This window comes from Dermacentor variabilis, chromosome 1 (assembly GCF_050947875.1).
Source record: "Dermacentor variabilis isolate Ectoservices chromosome 1, ASM5094787v1, whole genome shotgun sequence".
Classification (NCBI taxonomy): Eukaryota; Metazoa; Arthropoda; class Arachnida; order Ixodida; family Ixodidae; genus Dermacentor; species Dermacentor variabilis.
Window position 1 is genome coordinate 25,884,309 of NC_134568.1, and position 17,723 is coordinate 25,902,031.

Sequence of the window (17,723 nt, forward strand, 5' to 3'; positions counted from 1 at the left end):
GCGGAATATAACCAACCCTTATATATAGCTTTCATTGATTACGAGAAAGCGTTTGATTCTGTCGAAACCTCAGCAGTCATGGAGGCATTACGGAATCAGGGTGTAGACGAGCCGTATGTAAAAATACTGAAAGATATCTATAGCGGCTCCACAGCCACCATAGTCCTCCATAAAGCAAGCAACAAAATCCAAATAAAGAAAGGCGTCAGGCAGGGAGATACGATATCTCCAATGCTATTCACAGCGTGTTTACAGGAGTTATTCAGAGACCTGGATTGGGAAGAATTGGGGATAAAGGTTAATGGAGAATACCTTAGTAACTTGCGATTCGCTGATGATATTGCCTTGCATAGTAACTCAGGGGACCAATTGCAATGCATGCTCACTGACCTGGAGAGGCAAAGCAGAAGAGTGGGTCTAAAAATTAATTTGCAGAAAACTAAAGTAATGCTTAACAGTCTCGGAAGAGAACAGCAATTTACAATAGGCCGTGAGGCACTGGAAGTCGTAAGGGAATACATCTACTTAGGGCAGGTAGTGACGGCGGATCCGGATCATGAGACGGAAATAATCAGAAGAATAAGAATGGGCTGGGGTGCATTTGGCAGGCATTCTCAGATCATGAACAGCAGGTTGCCATTATCCCTCAAGAGAAAAGTGTATAATAGCTGTGTCTTACCAGTACTCACCTACGGGGCAGAAACCTGGAGGCTTACGAAAAGGGTTCTACTCAAATTGAGGACGACGCAACGAGCTATGGAAAGAAGAATGATAGGTGTAACGTTAAGGGATAAGAAAAGAGCAGATTGGGTGAGGGAACAAACGCGAGTTAATGACATCTTAGTTGAAATCAAGAAAAAGAAATGGGCATGGGCAGGACATGTATTGAGGAGGGAAGATAACCGATGGTCATTAAGGGTTACGGACTGGATACCAAGGGAAGGGAAGCGTAGCAGGGGGCGGCAGAAAGTTAGGTGGGCGGAGGAGATTAAGAAGTTTGCAGGCACGGCATGGCCACAATTAGTGCATGACCGGGGTTGTTGGAGAAGTATGGGTGAGACCTTTGCCCTGCAGTGGGCGTAGCCAGGCTGATGATGATTATGATGAGCCATTGTGAAACTAAGGATGTAGTTAGCATACCCAGCCGTAACTGCTGCAAATTGCAGCAGTTACGAGTGGTGGAACCCCGCTGGGGCTGATAGTGAAGAAAGCTTCCTTTCTCTGCGCACTCTCGCGATGGTGAAGCTAAAATGAGGAGGAGGCCTGACGGACGCAACGTTGATGGCCACCATAACAGAATGGATGGACCACCTGCGGATAGGACGAAGCACACCAAGTTTTTAGCACTTGGCCTGGAGTCAAGCGCTACAATGGCTAGTATGGCCTCACGGAGATGATAGACCGAACTGCTTCGCACTGCTAACACTGGACTGATACTAAGAAAATACTCCGTTCGCAGACACCACGCTACACTGAAATTAGCAAAACAAAATCAATTTATAAACTGACAGCGTCAATTATCTGGTGTCCTTATTGTGCGTGTGAATGGCATAAAGGTCCTCGCAATCAAATGGTAGTATCTTTGTTTTTGCTGCAGTTGCACACAAACAAACTTCGTTGAAGTGATCGGACAGCAATCTACCAGCAGGGAAGACCAACCCGCAAATTAAAAATAATTGCTGGTTTCAGATCTTCCAATGTACTTTGCGCTCAGCTACTATCTGTAATATTTTTTTTTTCTTTTTGTGCTCTTATGAAGAGGAAAACTCCACATTTCTACACTATCAACAACAGTACACAAAATAGACTGGCTTTGAAGCTGTGACCACGCACCGCACTTTTCTACATTCAGCACATGTAGTATTGGGGCAACGCGTTTGAGCAAAATGATTAGGTTTTCGGTGAAAGCGCTGTGACAGGCGGGAAGAAATCGTTGTCATGCCCGGTCTAAATAATACCATCTGAAATCTTATTTACCTAACATATTTTTTGAGAAATCACTATAACCCTTTATACGTTTGCTTCGTATGAGTTATGTACTAGCTTGCCTCGTCAATCTCAAAAATGTATTGTCTTTGTGGGAAAGGCTTTCGTGAAAAACGGCCCAACATAACAGTAAAACATCCAGCATGGTTTCTATCCAGATGATTGACGAAATTCTGCACTGAGAACGTGTCGACTAGCGTGCGATTGAAAGTTGAATTATGATCGTTGTAAGCTTGTGTTGCGTCTAGCACGAGCGAGTAGTGTTAGCGATGTCATTGGTGTGAAAATGGTCAGCTCGGTCTGCGATTTGTTTTTGTGGATCTCCACATTGAACGTCGCAGTCGTCACGATGAGAGCACACCCATGACATCATTAGCTCAGTGGGCTGGGAAGGCTCGAGTGGTAGCTCACCTTGAGGGATATAGGTAACAAGTATTGACGTACGTACTTTGCGATGATGAAAAATATGCAGAAACACCACTGGTGTTGTCTAACTATTCGTAAACAGGCCCCCAAATTTCAATTGGCCCACCCCAAACAATAAGTAGGCCCACCCCCAAATTTCAAGTTGGCACACACTCAAATTTAAATTGGCCCACCCTCAAGTTTAAAGTCGGCCACGCCCTATTTTCTTTTTGCCCAGGCTTAAACCTCAAGTTGGCTTAAACCCGAATCTCAATTGGGCCACCCCTAATTTTCAAGTTGGTCCACAGACGAATTTCCATAAATCGTCCTCCAAATTTCGAGCCGACGCATCCCAAAATTTAGGTTGGCCCACCCCCATATCGCCCCCAAATTCAGATTGGCCGACCCCGAGATTGCTCCCACATTTAGGTAGGATCACCCCCAAATATAGATTGGCCCGCCTGCACAACACCACCAAATTTAGATTGGCCCACTCCAATACCACCCGAAAATCTAGGTTGGCCCATCCCCATATCAGCCCCAAACTAACGCTGGCGCAACCCTCGATCACCTCAAATTTAGGATGGCCCACTGCAAATCGCCCACCAACTAAGGTTAGTCCACCCATATTTTACCCTCCAATTCAGCTTGGCCCAGCCGCGCATCACCCCCATGGTTAGGTTAGCCCGACACCATGTCAGCCCCAAATTTAGGTTGGCCCACCCCCATATCATCCCCAAATCCAGGTTCGCCCACCCCCATATCAGCCCCAAACTTAGCCTAGCCCAGCCCTCTATCACCTCAAATTTAGGATGGCCCACCGCAAATCACTCCCACATTTAGGTTAGCCCACCCCCGTATCACCCCCGATTCAGCTTCACCCAGCCCCATATCAGCCCCATGGTTAGGGTGGCCCACCCCCCATATTTCTCCCAAATTTAGGTTCTCCCACCCCCGTATCCTCCCCAAATCCAGGATGGCCCACCCCCCATATTCCCCCAAATTTAGGCTTACCCACCCCTATATCACCTCAAATTTAGGTTGAGCCACCGCAATATCAGCCTCACATTCAGCTTGGCTCACTACCATTTCACCCCAAATTTAGGTTAGGCCACTCCCATATCACTACCACATTCAACTTGACCAATCCCTGTATCACGGCCAAATTTGTGCTGACGCCACTTCCAATTTCAAGTTGGCCACCACACCCCCTTTTATAAAGACCTATGTATTAATATGGGAAATGCGTCAAGCTTTTTGGCGTTACAGACACGATTTCGCACGATTTTGCTACCAGATCACTGGGGCACTCACCAAAGAATGCTTCGCATTAAAAGCAACTGCACCGAATGAGTGACGCCATATGTTGATCCTAAATACTGACGGCTAGCCAAGCTAGCTTCTCTGCAGAGCGACCGGGGCAGACACAGCACGGGACATTTATTCAAATTGTTTTTTTACGGCCACACCTGCGGATTCATACCACTTGGCTGTAGGGAACACATTACCAGTAGCTATTAATCCACACGCTGCACATCTCCTATTTGGTGCATTTCTTAATTGGATGAATCTTTAGAAATAATTAACGTTCGGGCAGCGACTCAGCTTAGCAGACACTTTGTTCCGCACGAATGTTGCGTAGGAATGGCACTGGCCACCGGGTGGCATTGTGGCCCAGGTTGACCTCATTCGCTCGGAGTATTAAAGACATTGGAAAGTCGAAGAAAACGCACCTTCCAGAAGGACGCAATAAGAATGGCCATTTTGTTCTCCCAGGTGCCACGATACAGAGCACGAAAGTTTTTTTTTTTGCGTAGCACAAAGCTTTGCGCAAGCTTCTAGTTATGATGTCCAATGAATAAAACCTTCATAAATGCGATGACCTAACAAATGAACACGACATTGCTGTGTTTTAGGAAGGAAAAATAGAAAACATATTTCAAGAGAACGACTGGAAAACCAGAACCGAAAGCAAATCATGAGTTTTGTGTTTCTTCCATCTGGTGGGAGACTATAAAACTAAGTCCTATGCGGCTGTAAAAAAAAACTACGCCGCTGAAAAACCAGAACCGAAAGCAAATGTTGGGTTTTGTGTTTCTGCCATCTAGTGAGAGACTACAAAACTAGGTCCTATGCGGAAAAAAAAGAAGACCGAAGCGAGAATCGAACCGCGGCCACCGCGAAGCGTGACTAAAGGTGCGCGCAATTCTACCGCTCGGCCACGGCTTCCAAGGGTTCGCGCAGGCGTACGAACGTCTTTTTATAGACACCACGTAAATTTTCACGACAGTGTTACAAAAAACGCTTTTGGGAACAGTGTTACGCCGTGTGTGGAGAGTCGAGCTAGGCATCAGTCGAAAGCTGAGTCTCCGGACTACATACGCTGCACTGCGTATTGCGATAGAAGCCGTAGTGTAATCACAGCCGCGGTTCTTGCCTCGAAAATGGAGTACAAATTTTCGTCGTTTCCATAGGCTTCCATTGCTAAATCTTTAACCGCTGTGGGAACAAAATTCTTACGTGCCATAGAGTGATCACTGCACTTGACTCGTGTGGATTTTCTTCCAGAACACGTCTGTCACCTGCGTTTTTTGATAATCGACCTGCAGCTTTTGTTATTCGCGAAAAACCCGCTCGTTCCATTGAAAACGCGCTAGCTTCGTGCCGGGGCCGCTTGGGGCGCTAGTTGGTACGTGTCCAGAAAAGCTGGATATGCTGTTGAGTAAAGTGCTCTCCCGTCTCTCTACTTCGGTCAACCTGACCGCCAACTCTTTGCGATGTTAAAATAAACAAGTTGTTTTGTTGTTACCAGTCGACTCATGCTTTGCCGGGACCTTCGGATGCTTCCAGTTGTACCCCAGGCCGCCAGGCCAACGCTACCCTTGGGGCTTGCGACCCAGGTACAACCACGGGCGTCAGCGCCGAGTTCCCAACTACCGATGCCATCGGTGGGATCCAAACACGGGGTGCGTGCCTCCAGGACTGCCGCGGTAGCAGGTAATATGCAAAGAGAGAGCAAAAAAGTCGCAGTTTCGCCCGACAGGCAAAGCACCGATTGCGATAGCAAATTAATAGATAGCTATACGAAGTAAGGATAGCAGTTTTATCGGCCGTACAAACTTGTAAACATTCGCTGACTAACTATAAATTAGTAAGCACGGTGTCACGCGCGGACAGGTAAGCATGAACACATCTCGCTCGATGACTGCGGAATCCCATCCGCCGTGGTTGCTTAGTGGCTATGGTGTTGGACTGCTAAGCACGAGGTCACGTGATCGAATCCCGGCATCGCCGGCTACATTTCGATGGTGGAGAAATACCGTGTACTTATACTTTTTTAAAAATGTTGAAGAACTGTAGGTGATCCAAATTTACTTATATCACTTTTCCGAAGCCCCGTAAGTTTTTGGCTGCGGAAACTCGTTGTCCAGACGCTGATATGAGAAATAGTGGCAGCAGCAGCGAGCGAATTGACCTTCGTGCATCTCTCGCTTCAACGCGAACGAAACGTCGAAAGCGCAGCGCATACTAAGCTACCGGCGCTGTGCGCACTGTGCAAATGTTGCATATCGCGTTGAAGATGAAGCCCGCGCGGGCGCGCACTATGGTCACGTCGCAGATCGCTATCAAGATACGGCGGTACGGCGCCCGCACGGCCGCGCCGTAAAAGCAGGAGCCGCCGGAGAAGAACGCCCTCCCTCCCCTTGCTCCCATCACCCCCGTACCTCGTGCGCGACAGGAGAGGGCGCGCTTCCGGCCCGCCTTCCTCGCTCGCACACGTGAGATTGAGCTCTCAAGCCTTCACTGGCACATACAGCCTACGGCGCGCGGCGACGATTTTATCGCTGTTGGACTTAATACGGACCCTCATGGCGACGGCATAAGTGCACCTTGAGTATCTATATAATTTCTGTCGCAATAAAACATTTGATGAAAGCTTAATTAACATGTGAGCCCTCCTATATGCAGAGCTTGCTATTTGAAATGGGATGATTTATTAGAGATGGAGACCACGAAATATACGCGAAAGTAAAAAATAAAATCAACTAATTATGAACGAAATCAAGCCGATGTGAGAAGGTGTTAAAGAATGCTTATAAAACCTGACTGGTGTTACATAACAGCAGAGCCTTCGTGGCTCGGATTGTGTTCGCACTTTTGTTCGAGGGTGTAGAAAACCGCGTCCGTATTTGTCATCGTATATCAAGATAAGTATTTTACGGTAACCGCGCTGTGGTGTAGCGGTGGCAATGGCGGAGCACGTGATCAATCGGGAAAGGTGAGCTAAACAAGTGCTCGAAGTATAGAGAAAGAATTATGTGAGATCCCAGAAGGCAGGAAGAATTCGCAGACAGGTTTTCACTTTGTCATATTTCAGCTTGTGTTTACCATAATGCGGTCGACGTCTTACGCGTATACTATATTTCACAAATCTATTTTCTACTGCCAACATTTCATAGCATGGTGTTTAGCTATGTTGCACGTTAAATATAGTCTTAACTTGAAGTAAATGATGTAATTCACGTCACGAAGCTTTGCAGCGTGACAAAGTGAGACACATTTAACTAGAACTTCGTCCATCTCGTCCCATGCACACACAATGAATCGTGTGGATCATACTTACCAGCATCAAAACCAATTGCCTTTTTGAATCCAAAAAACAAGCGCCCTGGAGGTTCGTTCAGCGTTTGCAGTGCTAAATAACAGTAAAGTAAGAGACGCTGGCGGACTTCAAGTTCAGCCAATTCAGTTTGTCTTGAAATTATTATACTGTATCTATATTTATGAATACATTTAACGTATCATATGCATTGGCCTCCGCAATATTTCCGGACGTTATGAAGCCTGCAGGAGTGGTATTTGTCTGAAAAAAAGAATGGGTTCTGCAATTACGTACCGGCCAACTTCAGAGCTATCTATATTTTCTAAAGGGCACGAAAAAAAATTTTTTTGCGTTTACATTTTTTCTGTGAGAAACGTTGTTAATATTACCTTCACATATTACCTTTCAGGAAGGTACTCTCCACAGAATTAGTACTCTTATAGAAAAAAGAAATGATCAATAAATCTTTTGAAGAGAGACAACTCATTATGGGCATTTATGTTGGCTTTTTCAAAGCTTTTAATCTTTTAAATCACCTAACATTATTATCAAGCTTAGAATATTATTGATTTCGTGGCATAGCCTTCAGTTTTCTGATGTCATACCTAACAAACACGTAGCAAGCGGTGGCAATGCACGAAGAATTTTCAGCGATAGGAACTATGAAAGCGTGTGCTCCTCAGGGCTGCAGGGTGCTGTTGGGAACTCAGCGCTGACGCCCGTTGTTGCACCTGGGTCGCAAGCCCCAAGGGTAGCGTTGGCCTGGCGGCCTGGGGCACAACTGGAAGCATCCGAAGGTCCCGGCAAAGCATGAGTCGACTGGTAACAACAAAACAACTTGTTTATTCTAACATCGCAAAGAGTTGGCGGTCAGGTCGACCGAAGTAGAGAGACGGGAGAGCACGTTACTCAACAGAAGAAATCGGAGCCTCTCTTGGCGTCCGGGGGCAGCTGCTTTTATACTCTCGCAGTTGAGGGCAAGAAGGAACCCCTCTATAGACGAGCACGTGACTGTGCCGCTCGGGCACAATGGGATGAGAAGGTGGCGCAGCCGTCGTGCCGGCGCCGCTCGGGCACAATGGGAAGAGAAGGTGGCGCATACGTCGTGCCGGCGCCGCTCGGACCCCCTCGCTTCACAGTTGGGGGAGCTCCTCTCCCCGGCTGCCGCGCTTCGACAAGCGTGGGCACCAACATGCACATACACACACACGCACACGAAGACACGTGGCATTGGAACATGCCTGGACGCGCTTGGCAGGGAGGCGTAGCGGCGGCGCCGAACGGGCCAAAATGTCTGCCGCTTTGAACGAAGCCCCGGCGTCCGTTGCATCCGCGCCGGCTTTACCGCGCGTCGTAGGCGAAACGTAACAGTGCTAGGACCCTCATATTTTAAACTTTATATTAATGATAATGTAAGTATACGGATCAGGCTTCATTCATAATCTACGAAAACGATACCAGTGCATTATTAAGTTTCGATAGCCCTGGTAATTGCTGCGTTAACACAAACGTTCTCATCCAGAACTGAAATAATTAGAGTACAGTCAATATAAAACAGCGTAGAACGATCGAAGGAAATGGGTCTTTCGGTTCGGGTTGCGCTGTTTGATTTAGGCGATGGTACGGTAAGGATTCTTTTTAAATCATTTTTCTTTTCGTGTTTCTTCAGTGCTCCGATCGGCACTTCGCCTACTATATTGCTAGGAGCGGTCTCTTGTGAGCAGTGGATTACGAGAAAGGGATAGAATTTAGCAAGCGGGAAATCGGTGCATTCTACAGACTCTAGTTTCAAGTTCACATTGCTCCAAGCTATTTTGTTCCGCCCTTATAAGAACCAGACCCTGATTCGTAAAAGCTGTCCAATTTTGCGCACTCATAAAGCAAATTGCCGTATTACAGCGCGCGTGATCGGAGCCTGTTTTCCCTAAACAAAACGGGTATTATGAACCTTTGTTAAACACTAACAGCTGTTGCGCTTTTCTGAAGGCATTGTCATCGTACAGATTGCCTGAGTTGGTGATGGATATATGGTGTATGTCCTTGTGCGAAAGTACGTGTGTAATTTGGCCTGTATTTCTTTTTTCGAATGCTGTTTTTTTTTAGGTTACGAGCATCTTACAGGGTCAGGAATCCGTTCGCACATTAGAGTGGTTCGTGAGAACCGGCACTTGCCAACCATGATTTTGAACTTGTCAGCAACAGCGACCCAGCCGACTGCAGACATCTGTCGCAAACGAGAATCATCGTGAATTCACCCCTCGATCGACTCACACTTTACAGAGCCATGGTTGCGCATAACGTGATGTTCTCATTCCTGATACTTGTCGTAGTTACTTTTGAAGTAATAAGGATATGCAATCATGACATCTAACTTTAATTAAGCGCGCATTTCCCATAAAACATGTGCGTTGTTTTGTCTAGACCTACTTTCTTATAGAAACGCGCTTCGCGACAAATGCGCTTCGAGATTGGAAGCGTTTTCGTGGAAGCCAATCATCGCAATGCACACGAAAAATATTAAAGTAAGTTTAAGCATTACAGCTTGGGTCGAAACAGAAGTTATCAGCCGCTAATTTTCTCATATTCAGGCACAACTTATTTTACCAGCGTTACCGAGGCAGTGAAGAATAATGCATTGCGGCGCGGAACTCTCAGTGGTCGTCCGACATTATGACAAGCCCCATAATTCAATGGCCGTGAAATTTGACGCTGTGTTAATGCTCATGGTGCGACTGTGACGTGCTTTCATTTTCAGAACACATGCTTAATATACTGCACGATTCTACCCGGCATCGTGGTGTCCCGGCTTGACGTCGTTCAGTACAATCATGGAAACAATACCAAGACCGCTTTTTGCGTTGTTCATATGCAGTGAGTGATGAATATGATTACTGCTGAATAATATACTCTGAATGTGCAAGTGATGCAATATTCACTGGTTCGTTTTCTTTATTATTCAAATATCCTTGCAAAATGCGATTAAGCAACTTGTTCAATGTGGTACGCGCACTGCCTATCGGTATGTTTTCGCTTCTACAATTACAATTGTACAATTGCCTCTAGTACCACAAGGCCAGCCGTTTCACCTCAGTCCAAATAAGGTTCATTTCTCGTTGTAGTGTGTTTCCTGGCAAGAAATTAAATAGATGCAAATACTTATCGGAAAAGAAAATGGTACTAAGCGTTTCGTTTCCGCCTATACTCAGCAGCTCCCAGAGGAACCGCAAGGGTTACGATCGTGCACGCACACACACACACACGCACACACACACACACACACACACACACACACACACACACACACACACACACACACACACACACACACACACACACACACACACACACACACACACACACACACACACACACACACACACACACACGCACGCACGCACGCACGCACGCACACACACGCACGCACGCACGCACACACGCACACACGCACGCACACGCGCACGCACGCACGCGCACGCACGCACACGCACGCACGCACTCACACACGCACACGCACTCACTCACACACGCACACGCACTCACTCGCACACGCACTCACACACTCACACACTCACACACTCACACACTCACACACACACACACGCACACACGCACGCGCACACACGCACGCGCACACGCGCACGCGCACACACGCACACGCGCACGCGCACGCACGCACGCACGCACTCACACACTCACACACGCACGCACTCACACACTCACACACTCACACACGCACGCACTCACACACTCACACACTCACACACTCACACACTCACACACACACACACACACACACACACACGCGCGCGCGCGCTCAGGAAGATGGTGGAGAAGACGAGAGAAAGGGCGAATGCCATCGTGAGTTTGCTGATCCATGCCATGCCACCTATTTGTCATCAGCTCACGTACGTGATGGCTGAGAGGAGGTGCGCCTGTAAGATAGTTTGGCCTAGCTTGGGCCCCCTAAAAAAAGCCCTGCGCCCGCCTAGGCTTTCCTTCCGCACTCATTAAAAATATGTACACTCTTTCGGACTTATCTTGCCTCACAGCGATAATCGTCATCTGTCTTGCCCGCATTTCCTTTCTTTAACGCTGCGAGCCCGGTACTTCCCACATTCTTAGGCAAAGTTACACCCTTTGGGGTGTATCTCTGCCACACAACGATAATCGTCATCTGCCTTGCTTGCGTTTCCTTTCTTGAAAACGCCGCGCCCGCTACTTTCCTGTCGTGAATGCTATGTCATGCTGATAGCGCGCATGCCGTTCACTCTAAGAACAGTTTACACCCTTTGGCAGCCCCTTCTGCCACACAAAAATAATCGTCATCTGCCTTGATGCGTTTCCTTTCTTTATCGCTGCGAGCCGAGAACTTTCCAGTAACGAATGGCACGCGCGTTATCAGCATAGAACAGTTTACACCCTTTGGAGTGCCCCTTCTGATAACGCGCGTGCCGTTCGTCACTGGAAAGTTCCGGGCTTGCAGCTATAAAGAAAGGAAACGCATCAAGGCAGATGGCGATTATTTTTGTGTGGCAGAAGGGGCAAGCCAAAGGGTGTAAACTGTTCAATGCTGATAACGCATAGAACAGTTGTGGGACAAATATACACCCCAAAGAGTGCAACTGTTTTAAGAGTCTATATTCTTTACTCTTAAAACGGTTACACCCTTAGGGGTGTATATTTGTCCCACAAAGATAATCGTCATCTGCCTTGCTTGCGTTTCCTTTCCTGAAAACTCGGCGCTCGCTACTTTCCTGTCGGGAATGCTGCGACACACTGATAACGCGCATGCCGTTTGTGACTGGGAAGTACCGGGCTCGCAGCGTTAAAGAAAGGAAACGCGGGCAAGACAGATGACGATTATCGTTGTGGGACAAGATACGCCCCAAAGGGTGTAAATTTTTCTAATAGTGTAAGAGCGTTAAACAAATGTACGCCCTTTGGGGTTTATATTTGCCACACAACGATAATCGTCATCTGTCTTGCTTGCATTTCGTTCCTTGAAAACGCTGCGCTCGCTACTTTCCTGTCGAGAATGCTCTGTCATTCTGATAACGGGCATGCCGTTCTTGACTTGGAAGTACTGGGCTCGCCTCGTTAAAGAAAGGAAATGCGTACAAGAGAGATGACGATTATCGTTGTGTGGCAAAAGGGTGCAATTTTGCTTAAGAATGCAGTAACGAATGGCATGCGCGTTATCAGCATGACATGGTATTGCCGACAGGAAAGTAGAGGGCGCGCCGTTTTCAAGAAAGGGAACGCAAGCAAGGCAGATGACGATTATCGTTGTGTGGCAGATATACACCCTAAAGGGTGTAAATAGGTTGACACTATTAAATCTGTTGCACCCTTTGGGGCGTATATTTGTCGCACAACAATAATCGTCATCTGCTTTGCTTGCGTTTCCTTTCTTGAAAACTCGGCGCTCGCTACTTTCCTGTCGAAAATGCTGCGTCACACTGATAACGCGCATGCCTTTCGTGACTGGGAAGTACCGGTCTCGTAGCGTTAAAGAAAGGAAACGCGGGCAAGACAGATGACGATTATTGTTGTGGGACAAGATACGCCCCAAATGGTGTAAATTTTTCTGAGAGTGTAGAGTGCGTTGGTGGGACAAATATACACCCCAAAGAGTGCAACTGTTTTAAGAGTCTATATTCTTTACTCTTAAAACGGTTACACCCTTAGGGGTGTATATTTGTCCCACAAAGATAATCGTCATCTGCCTTGCTTGCGTTTCCTTTCCTGAAAACTCGGCGCACGCTACTTTCCTGTCGGGAATGCTGCGACACACTGATAACGCGCATGCCGTTTGTGACTGGGAAGTACCGGGCTCGCAGCGTTAAAGAAAGGAAACGCGGGCAAGACAGATGACGATTATCGTTGTGGGACAAGATACGCCCCAAAGGGTGTAAATTTTTCTAATAGTGTAAGAGCGTTAAACAAATGTACGCCCTTTGGAGTTTATATTTGCCACACAACGATAATCGTCATCTGTCTTGCTTGCATTTCGTTCCTTGAAAACGCTGCGCTCGCTACTTTCCTGTCGAGAATGCTCTGTCATGCTGATAACGGGCATGCCGTTCTTGACTTGGAAGTACTGGGCTCGCCTCGTTAAAGAAAGGAAATGCGTACAAGAGAGATGACGATTATCGTTGTGTGGCAAAAGGGTGCAATTTTGCTTAAGAATGCAGTAACGAATGGCATGCGCGTTATCAGCATGACATGGTATTGCCGACAGGAAAGTAGAGGGCGCGCCGTTTTCAAGAAAGGGAACGCAAGCAAGGCAGATGACGATTATCGTTGTGTGGCAGATATACACCCTAAAGGGTGTAAATAGGTTGACACTATTAAATCTGTTGCACCCTTTGGGGCGTATATTTGTCGCACAACAATAATCGTCATCTGCTTTGCTTGCGTTTCCTTTCTTGAAAACTCGGCGCTCGCTACTTTCCTGTCGAAAATGCTGCGTCACACTGATAACGCGCATGCCTTTCGTGACTGGGAAGTACCGGTCTCGTAGCGTTAAAGAAAGGAAACGCGGGCAAGACAGATGACGATTATTGTTGTGGGATAAGATACGCCCCAAATGGTGTAAATTTTTCTGAGAGTGTAGAGTGCGTTGGTGGGACAAATATACACCCCAAAGAGTGCAACTGTTTTAAGAGTCTATATTCTTTACTCTTAAAACGGTTACACCCTTAGGGGTGTATATTTGTCCCACAAAGATAATCGTCATCTGCCTTGCTTGCGTTTCCTTTCCTGAAAACTCGGCGCTCACTACTTTCCTGTCGGGAATGCTGCGACACACTGATAACGCGCATGCCGTTCGTGACTGGAAAGTACCGGGCTCGCAGCGTTAAAGAAAGGAAACGCGGGCAAGACAGATGACGATTATCGTTGTGGGACAAGATACGCCCCAAAGGGTGCAAATTTTTCTAATAGTGTAAGAGTGTTAAACAAATGTACGCCCTCTGGGGTTTATATTTGCCACACAACGATAATCGTCATCTGTCTTGCTTGCATTTCCTTCCTTGAAAACGCTGCGCTCGCTACTTTCCTGTCGAGAATGCTCTGTCATGCTGATAACGGGCATGCCGTTCTTGACTTGGAAGTACCGGGCTCGCCGCGTTAAAGAAAGGAAATGCGTACAAGAGAGACGATGATTATTGTTGTGTGGCAAAAAGGTGTAATTTTGCGTAAGAGTGTACAGAAGCGTTTAAAGCCACCCAGCGCGCTCCGCCGTCCGCAGCACGCGAGCGCAACACGAACACTCCGGCACACCAAGTGCTAGTATAGTGCCTGGATGGGTTACTCACCTGACTTGTCGCGCTGTCCCTACACTTTCTTTCACCTAGGCCGTGTTATATGCTTGGGGTACCTTATCGTCTTACAGATCGTCCTTCGAGCGCTATCGCTCGGAAAACACGTTAGGTCCGGACAACCTACTGTTGGCGACACTCCGACCCCATGTTATGCAATCTGGTGCACTGCCTATGCCAGTGTCCTTAGTTGTTTTTACAGCATTTGTAGTAAACACTGGCTCTTTGTTGGCACAGTCTCGAGTTGAACTGTTTCTCAGGTTGGATAGTAATATAGGTCAGGTAGTGGGCAACCTCACCGCTGATTTTTCTGACATTACGGGGGAAGAAAACAAGTATTTTCTCTGTGCTCTTGCAGCTTAGCACTCAAAAGAAAAGTCTCGAACACGAATTGATGAAAACAGCCCCCAAAGTTACTGTTCACAAAAGCTTTTTCCGACATCGCTATGTATGTAAATATTTGTATTGTTACCGTATATATGAGCAGTAAGTGCTTGTCGTCAACATTTTATACGCTGCGCTACAACGAAGCGTCGGAAAGATTTTCTACAATGCTGTGCATGGTGAGCTACTGAGTTACATTTTCAACACTGTACAATGTGGCACATTCTATGTCGTCTTAAACACATCGCGAAATTATTTTATCCTTGTGTTTTGAACAGCTACTTTTTTTAGTGCGTCATTCATTGTATTTCATGTATGCTTACATTATTGCCCAATGCCCTGCATTGTACGCGCTGCGTCTTAAGTAATGTCAGAGATCGGGTAAATTGGTATCCCATGTTCAAACTTGTTAGCGCTGAAATAAAGAACATGACAGAAATAAAGCTTCATTCGGAAGTTTTGTTCTTGCGTATATCGTTTCCCCTTTGTCTCAGTTTGTTTCCGCGTTAAGAAGTTTAATCATTAAATAATTGAATGGAAATCTGCGATCTCGGCGTTTGGCGATTTCCTACTGTTTCCTTCAAAACTTTTCTGATAGTGTTCCAACCATGTGTACGTATTTCTCGGTTCTATTGCTGGCTACAAAATCCAGCGCATGACTTGCCCCTTGGTTTTTCTAAACTCAATCCATGTTCGTCGAAGAGCTAGCCAGATTGAGGACCACACTGCAGCTGCCTCACAAGCCCATTTATTCGACAGTTCTTGGCCCCTTCCGCCTTTCCTTTAAAGAAGATACTATTGAAAATATCCAAGAAATTGCAAAAACTTAATTAAAGAAGGAATCGCTTTCACCCATATCCGTAGATATGTTGAAAAACTCAGAGAAGTCTCCCTGTTTCTTTTTTTCACTTTTTTACTTTGTGAGCGCTGATGCAACCGTTTACTGTTTCTTTGCGTAACCTTTTGAATATGATAATTTTTCTGAAGGTTAATGGAAACAGCACTGAAGCTTTGCAGTTCGTGACTGAAATACGACGGCGTTATGTCCTAGTGAAACGTGTAAAAAAAAAGTGTGTTTTTATAGCATTTGAGCTGAGCGGTGGAGGAGAATAAGGAGTAGGAAAAAAAACATTAAGGCCAGACCAAGGCCAGTAAAGAGCGCTTGCTCCGCTAAAGCCCGTTGTTGATGCGCCGAGTCCGAGTGAAGCCAAGCACTCCAGGAAGGAGGGGAAGGAAAATAAGGAGAAGTAATGACAGTGTTGCATGAGGACAGAATGTGTTCTGTATCTGCCCTTTTCTTCGGACAGTTGGGGCAGTCAGCTGTGCTACACCAAATTTGTAGAGCGTTAGTGGGGTGAGAAGAGTATTCGTTTGAGCTTTGCGAAGGACATGTGCTTGTTCCCTGTTAAGTGAAGGGTGAGGTTGGGGTAAAATAGTGCGGTTTTCCCTGTTGTTCTTGTAGTGTTCAGCTATATGCTCTTTGTACGTGGCGGCGTCTATAGTGGTTAGCTGAGCGGCTTTCGCTTCAAGAGCGCGCTTCCGCTTGTTCTACGTAAGCTGCACTGAAGCCATGATAGCCGCGACGCGAGCTTCCGAAGACTTCATGTACGTGCAAGATAAAAAATGCGCGATGTGCTTTGAACATAACGAGCATAAAATTGAAATTGCGAAAAGCGCGCTATTTTCTTGTACCGTCATGAGGAAAGTACCGTATATACTCATGTAATGGCCGCACCCGTGTAGCAGCTGCACCCAGAAATTTGTAAAAAAAAAAAAAAAATCTCCCAAAATTGTATATTTCAAAATTGCCCGTGTATAACGCACCCTTGATTTTTGAGAAGGTTCGCAGTGTTATTTGTTGTGCGGTGCGAGAATTCCGAAGCTTTTTTCTTTTTTTAATCGGTGGCGAAACAAGGCAGCCGTGTCGAGTTTTCGGCCCCTCCAAGTAGGAAACGCACAGCCCTGGAGATTTAGAGGCTGTCCCCGAGACGCTGCCGTCGCTGATCTGTGGGGCTTCAGCATTTATTCCAGCCGGCAGGTGACGTGCTACGGGAATAGCAAAGAATAGCCAGAGCCAGTCCAAGCGAGTACTGTAGTTCAATAAAGGCAGTTACGAGCGAAAATATTTCAGAAAGAAAAGTTCGTCTTTTTCTCCGTGTAATGGCCGCACCCCCGATTTTCACCTGAAATCTCGGGGAAAAAAAGTCCCAGTTTCGCCAGAAATCCGAAGCATCGATTGTAATAGCAAATTAGTGGACATTCATACGAAACAAAGAAAGTAGTTTTATCGGCCGTATGAACTTGTAAACTTAGGCATGTTAACTAAATTCATCATCATCATCAGCAGCAGCCAGGTTACGCCCACTGCAGGGCAAAGGCCTCTCCCATACTTCTCCAACTAGCCCGGTCAAGTACTAATTGTGGCCATGTCGTCCCTGCAAACTTCTTAATTTCATCCGCCCACCTAACTTTCTGCCGGCCCCCGCTACGCTTCCCTTCCCTTGGAATCCAGTCCCTAACCCTTAATGACCATTGGTTATCTTCCCTCCTCATTACATGTCCTGCCCATGCCCCCCCCCCCCCCCCATTTCTTTTTCTTGATTTCAACTAAGATGTCATTAACTCGCGTTTGTTCCCTCACCCAACCTGCTCTTTTCTTATCCCTTAACGTTACACCCATCATTCTTCTTTCCATAGCGCGTTGCGTCGTCCTCAATTTAAGTAGAACCCTTTTCGTAAGCCTCCAGGTTTCTGCCCCATAGGCGAGTACTGGTAACACACAGCTGTTATACACTTTCCTTTTGAGGGATAATGGCAACCTGCTGTTCATGATCTGGGAATGCCTGCCAAACGCACCCCAGGCCATTGTTATTCTTCTGATTATTTCAGTCTCATGGTCCGGATCCGCGGTCATCACCTGTCCTAAGTAGATATATTCCCTTACCACTTCCAGTGCTTCGCTACCTATCGTAAACTGCTGTTGTCTTCCGAGACTGTTTAACATTACTTTAGTTTTCTGCAGA

The 17,723-nt window shown here is 46.6% G+C and overlaps 1 protein-coding gene across 10 annotated transcripts in view; it reads left to right on the forward strand.

The window, feature by feature from the left end:
* The window catches only part of LOC142575934 (uncharacterized), a 238,440-nt gene that overhangs the window by 66,164 nt on the left and 154,553 nt on the right, over positions 1-17,723 (forward strand). For 4 of the 10 annotated variants that reach the window (XM_075685779.1, XM_075685770.1, XM_075685805.1 and 1 more), the window contains one exon: positions 9,750-9,865. The exons of the other annotated variants lie outside the window; for them this stretch is intronic. In XM_075685779.1, the coding sequence (XP_075541894.1) occupies positions 9,823-9,865 (43 nt within the window). In that variant the 5' untranslated portion in view covers positions 9,750-9,822. The remainder of the gene's footprint in view (positions 1-9,749; positions 9,866-17,723) is intronic. 10 annotated transcript variants of the gene reach the window in all.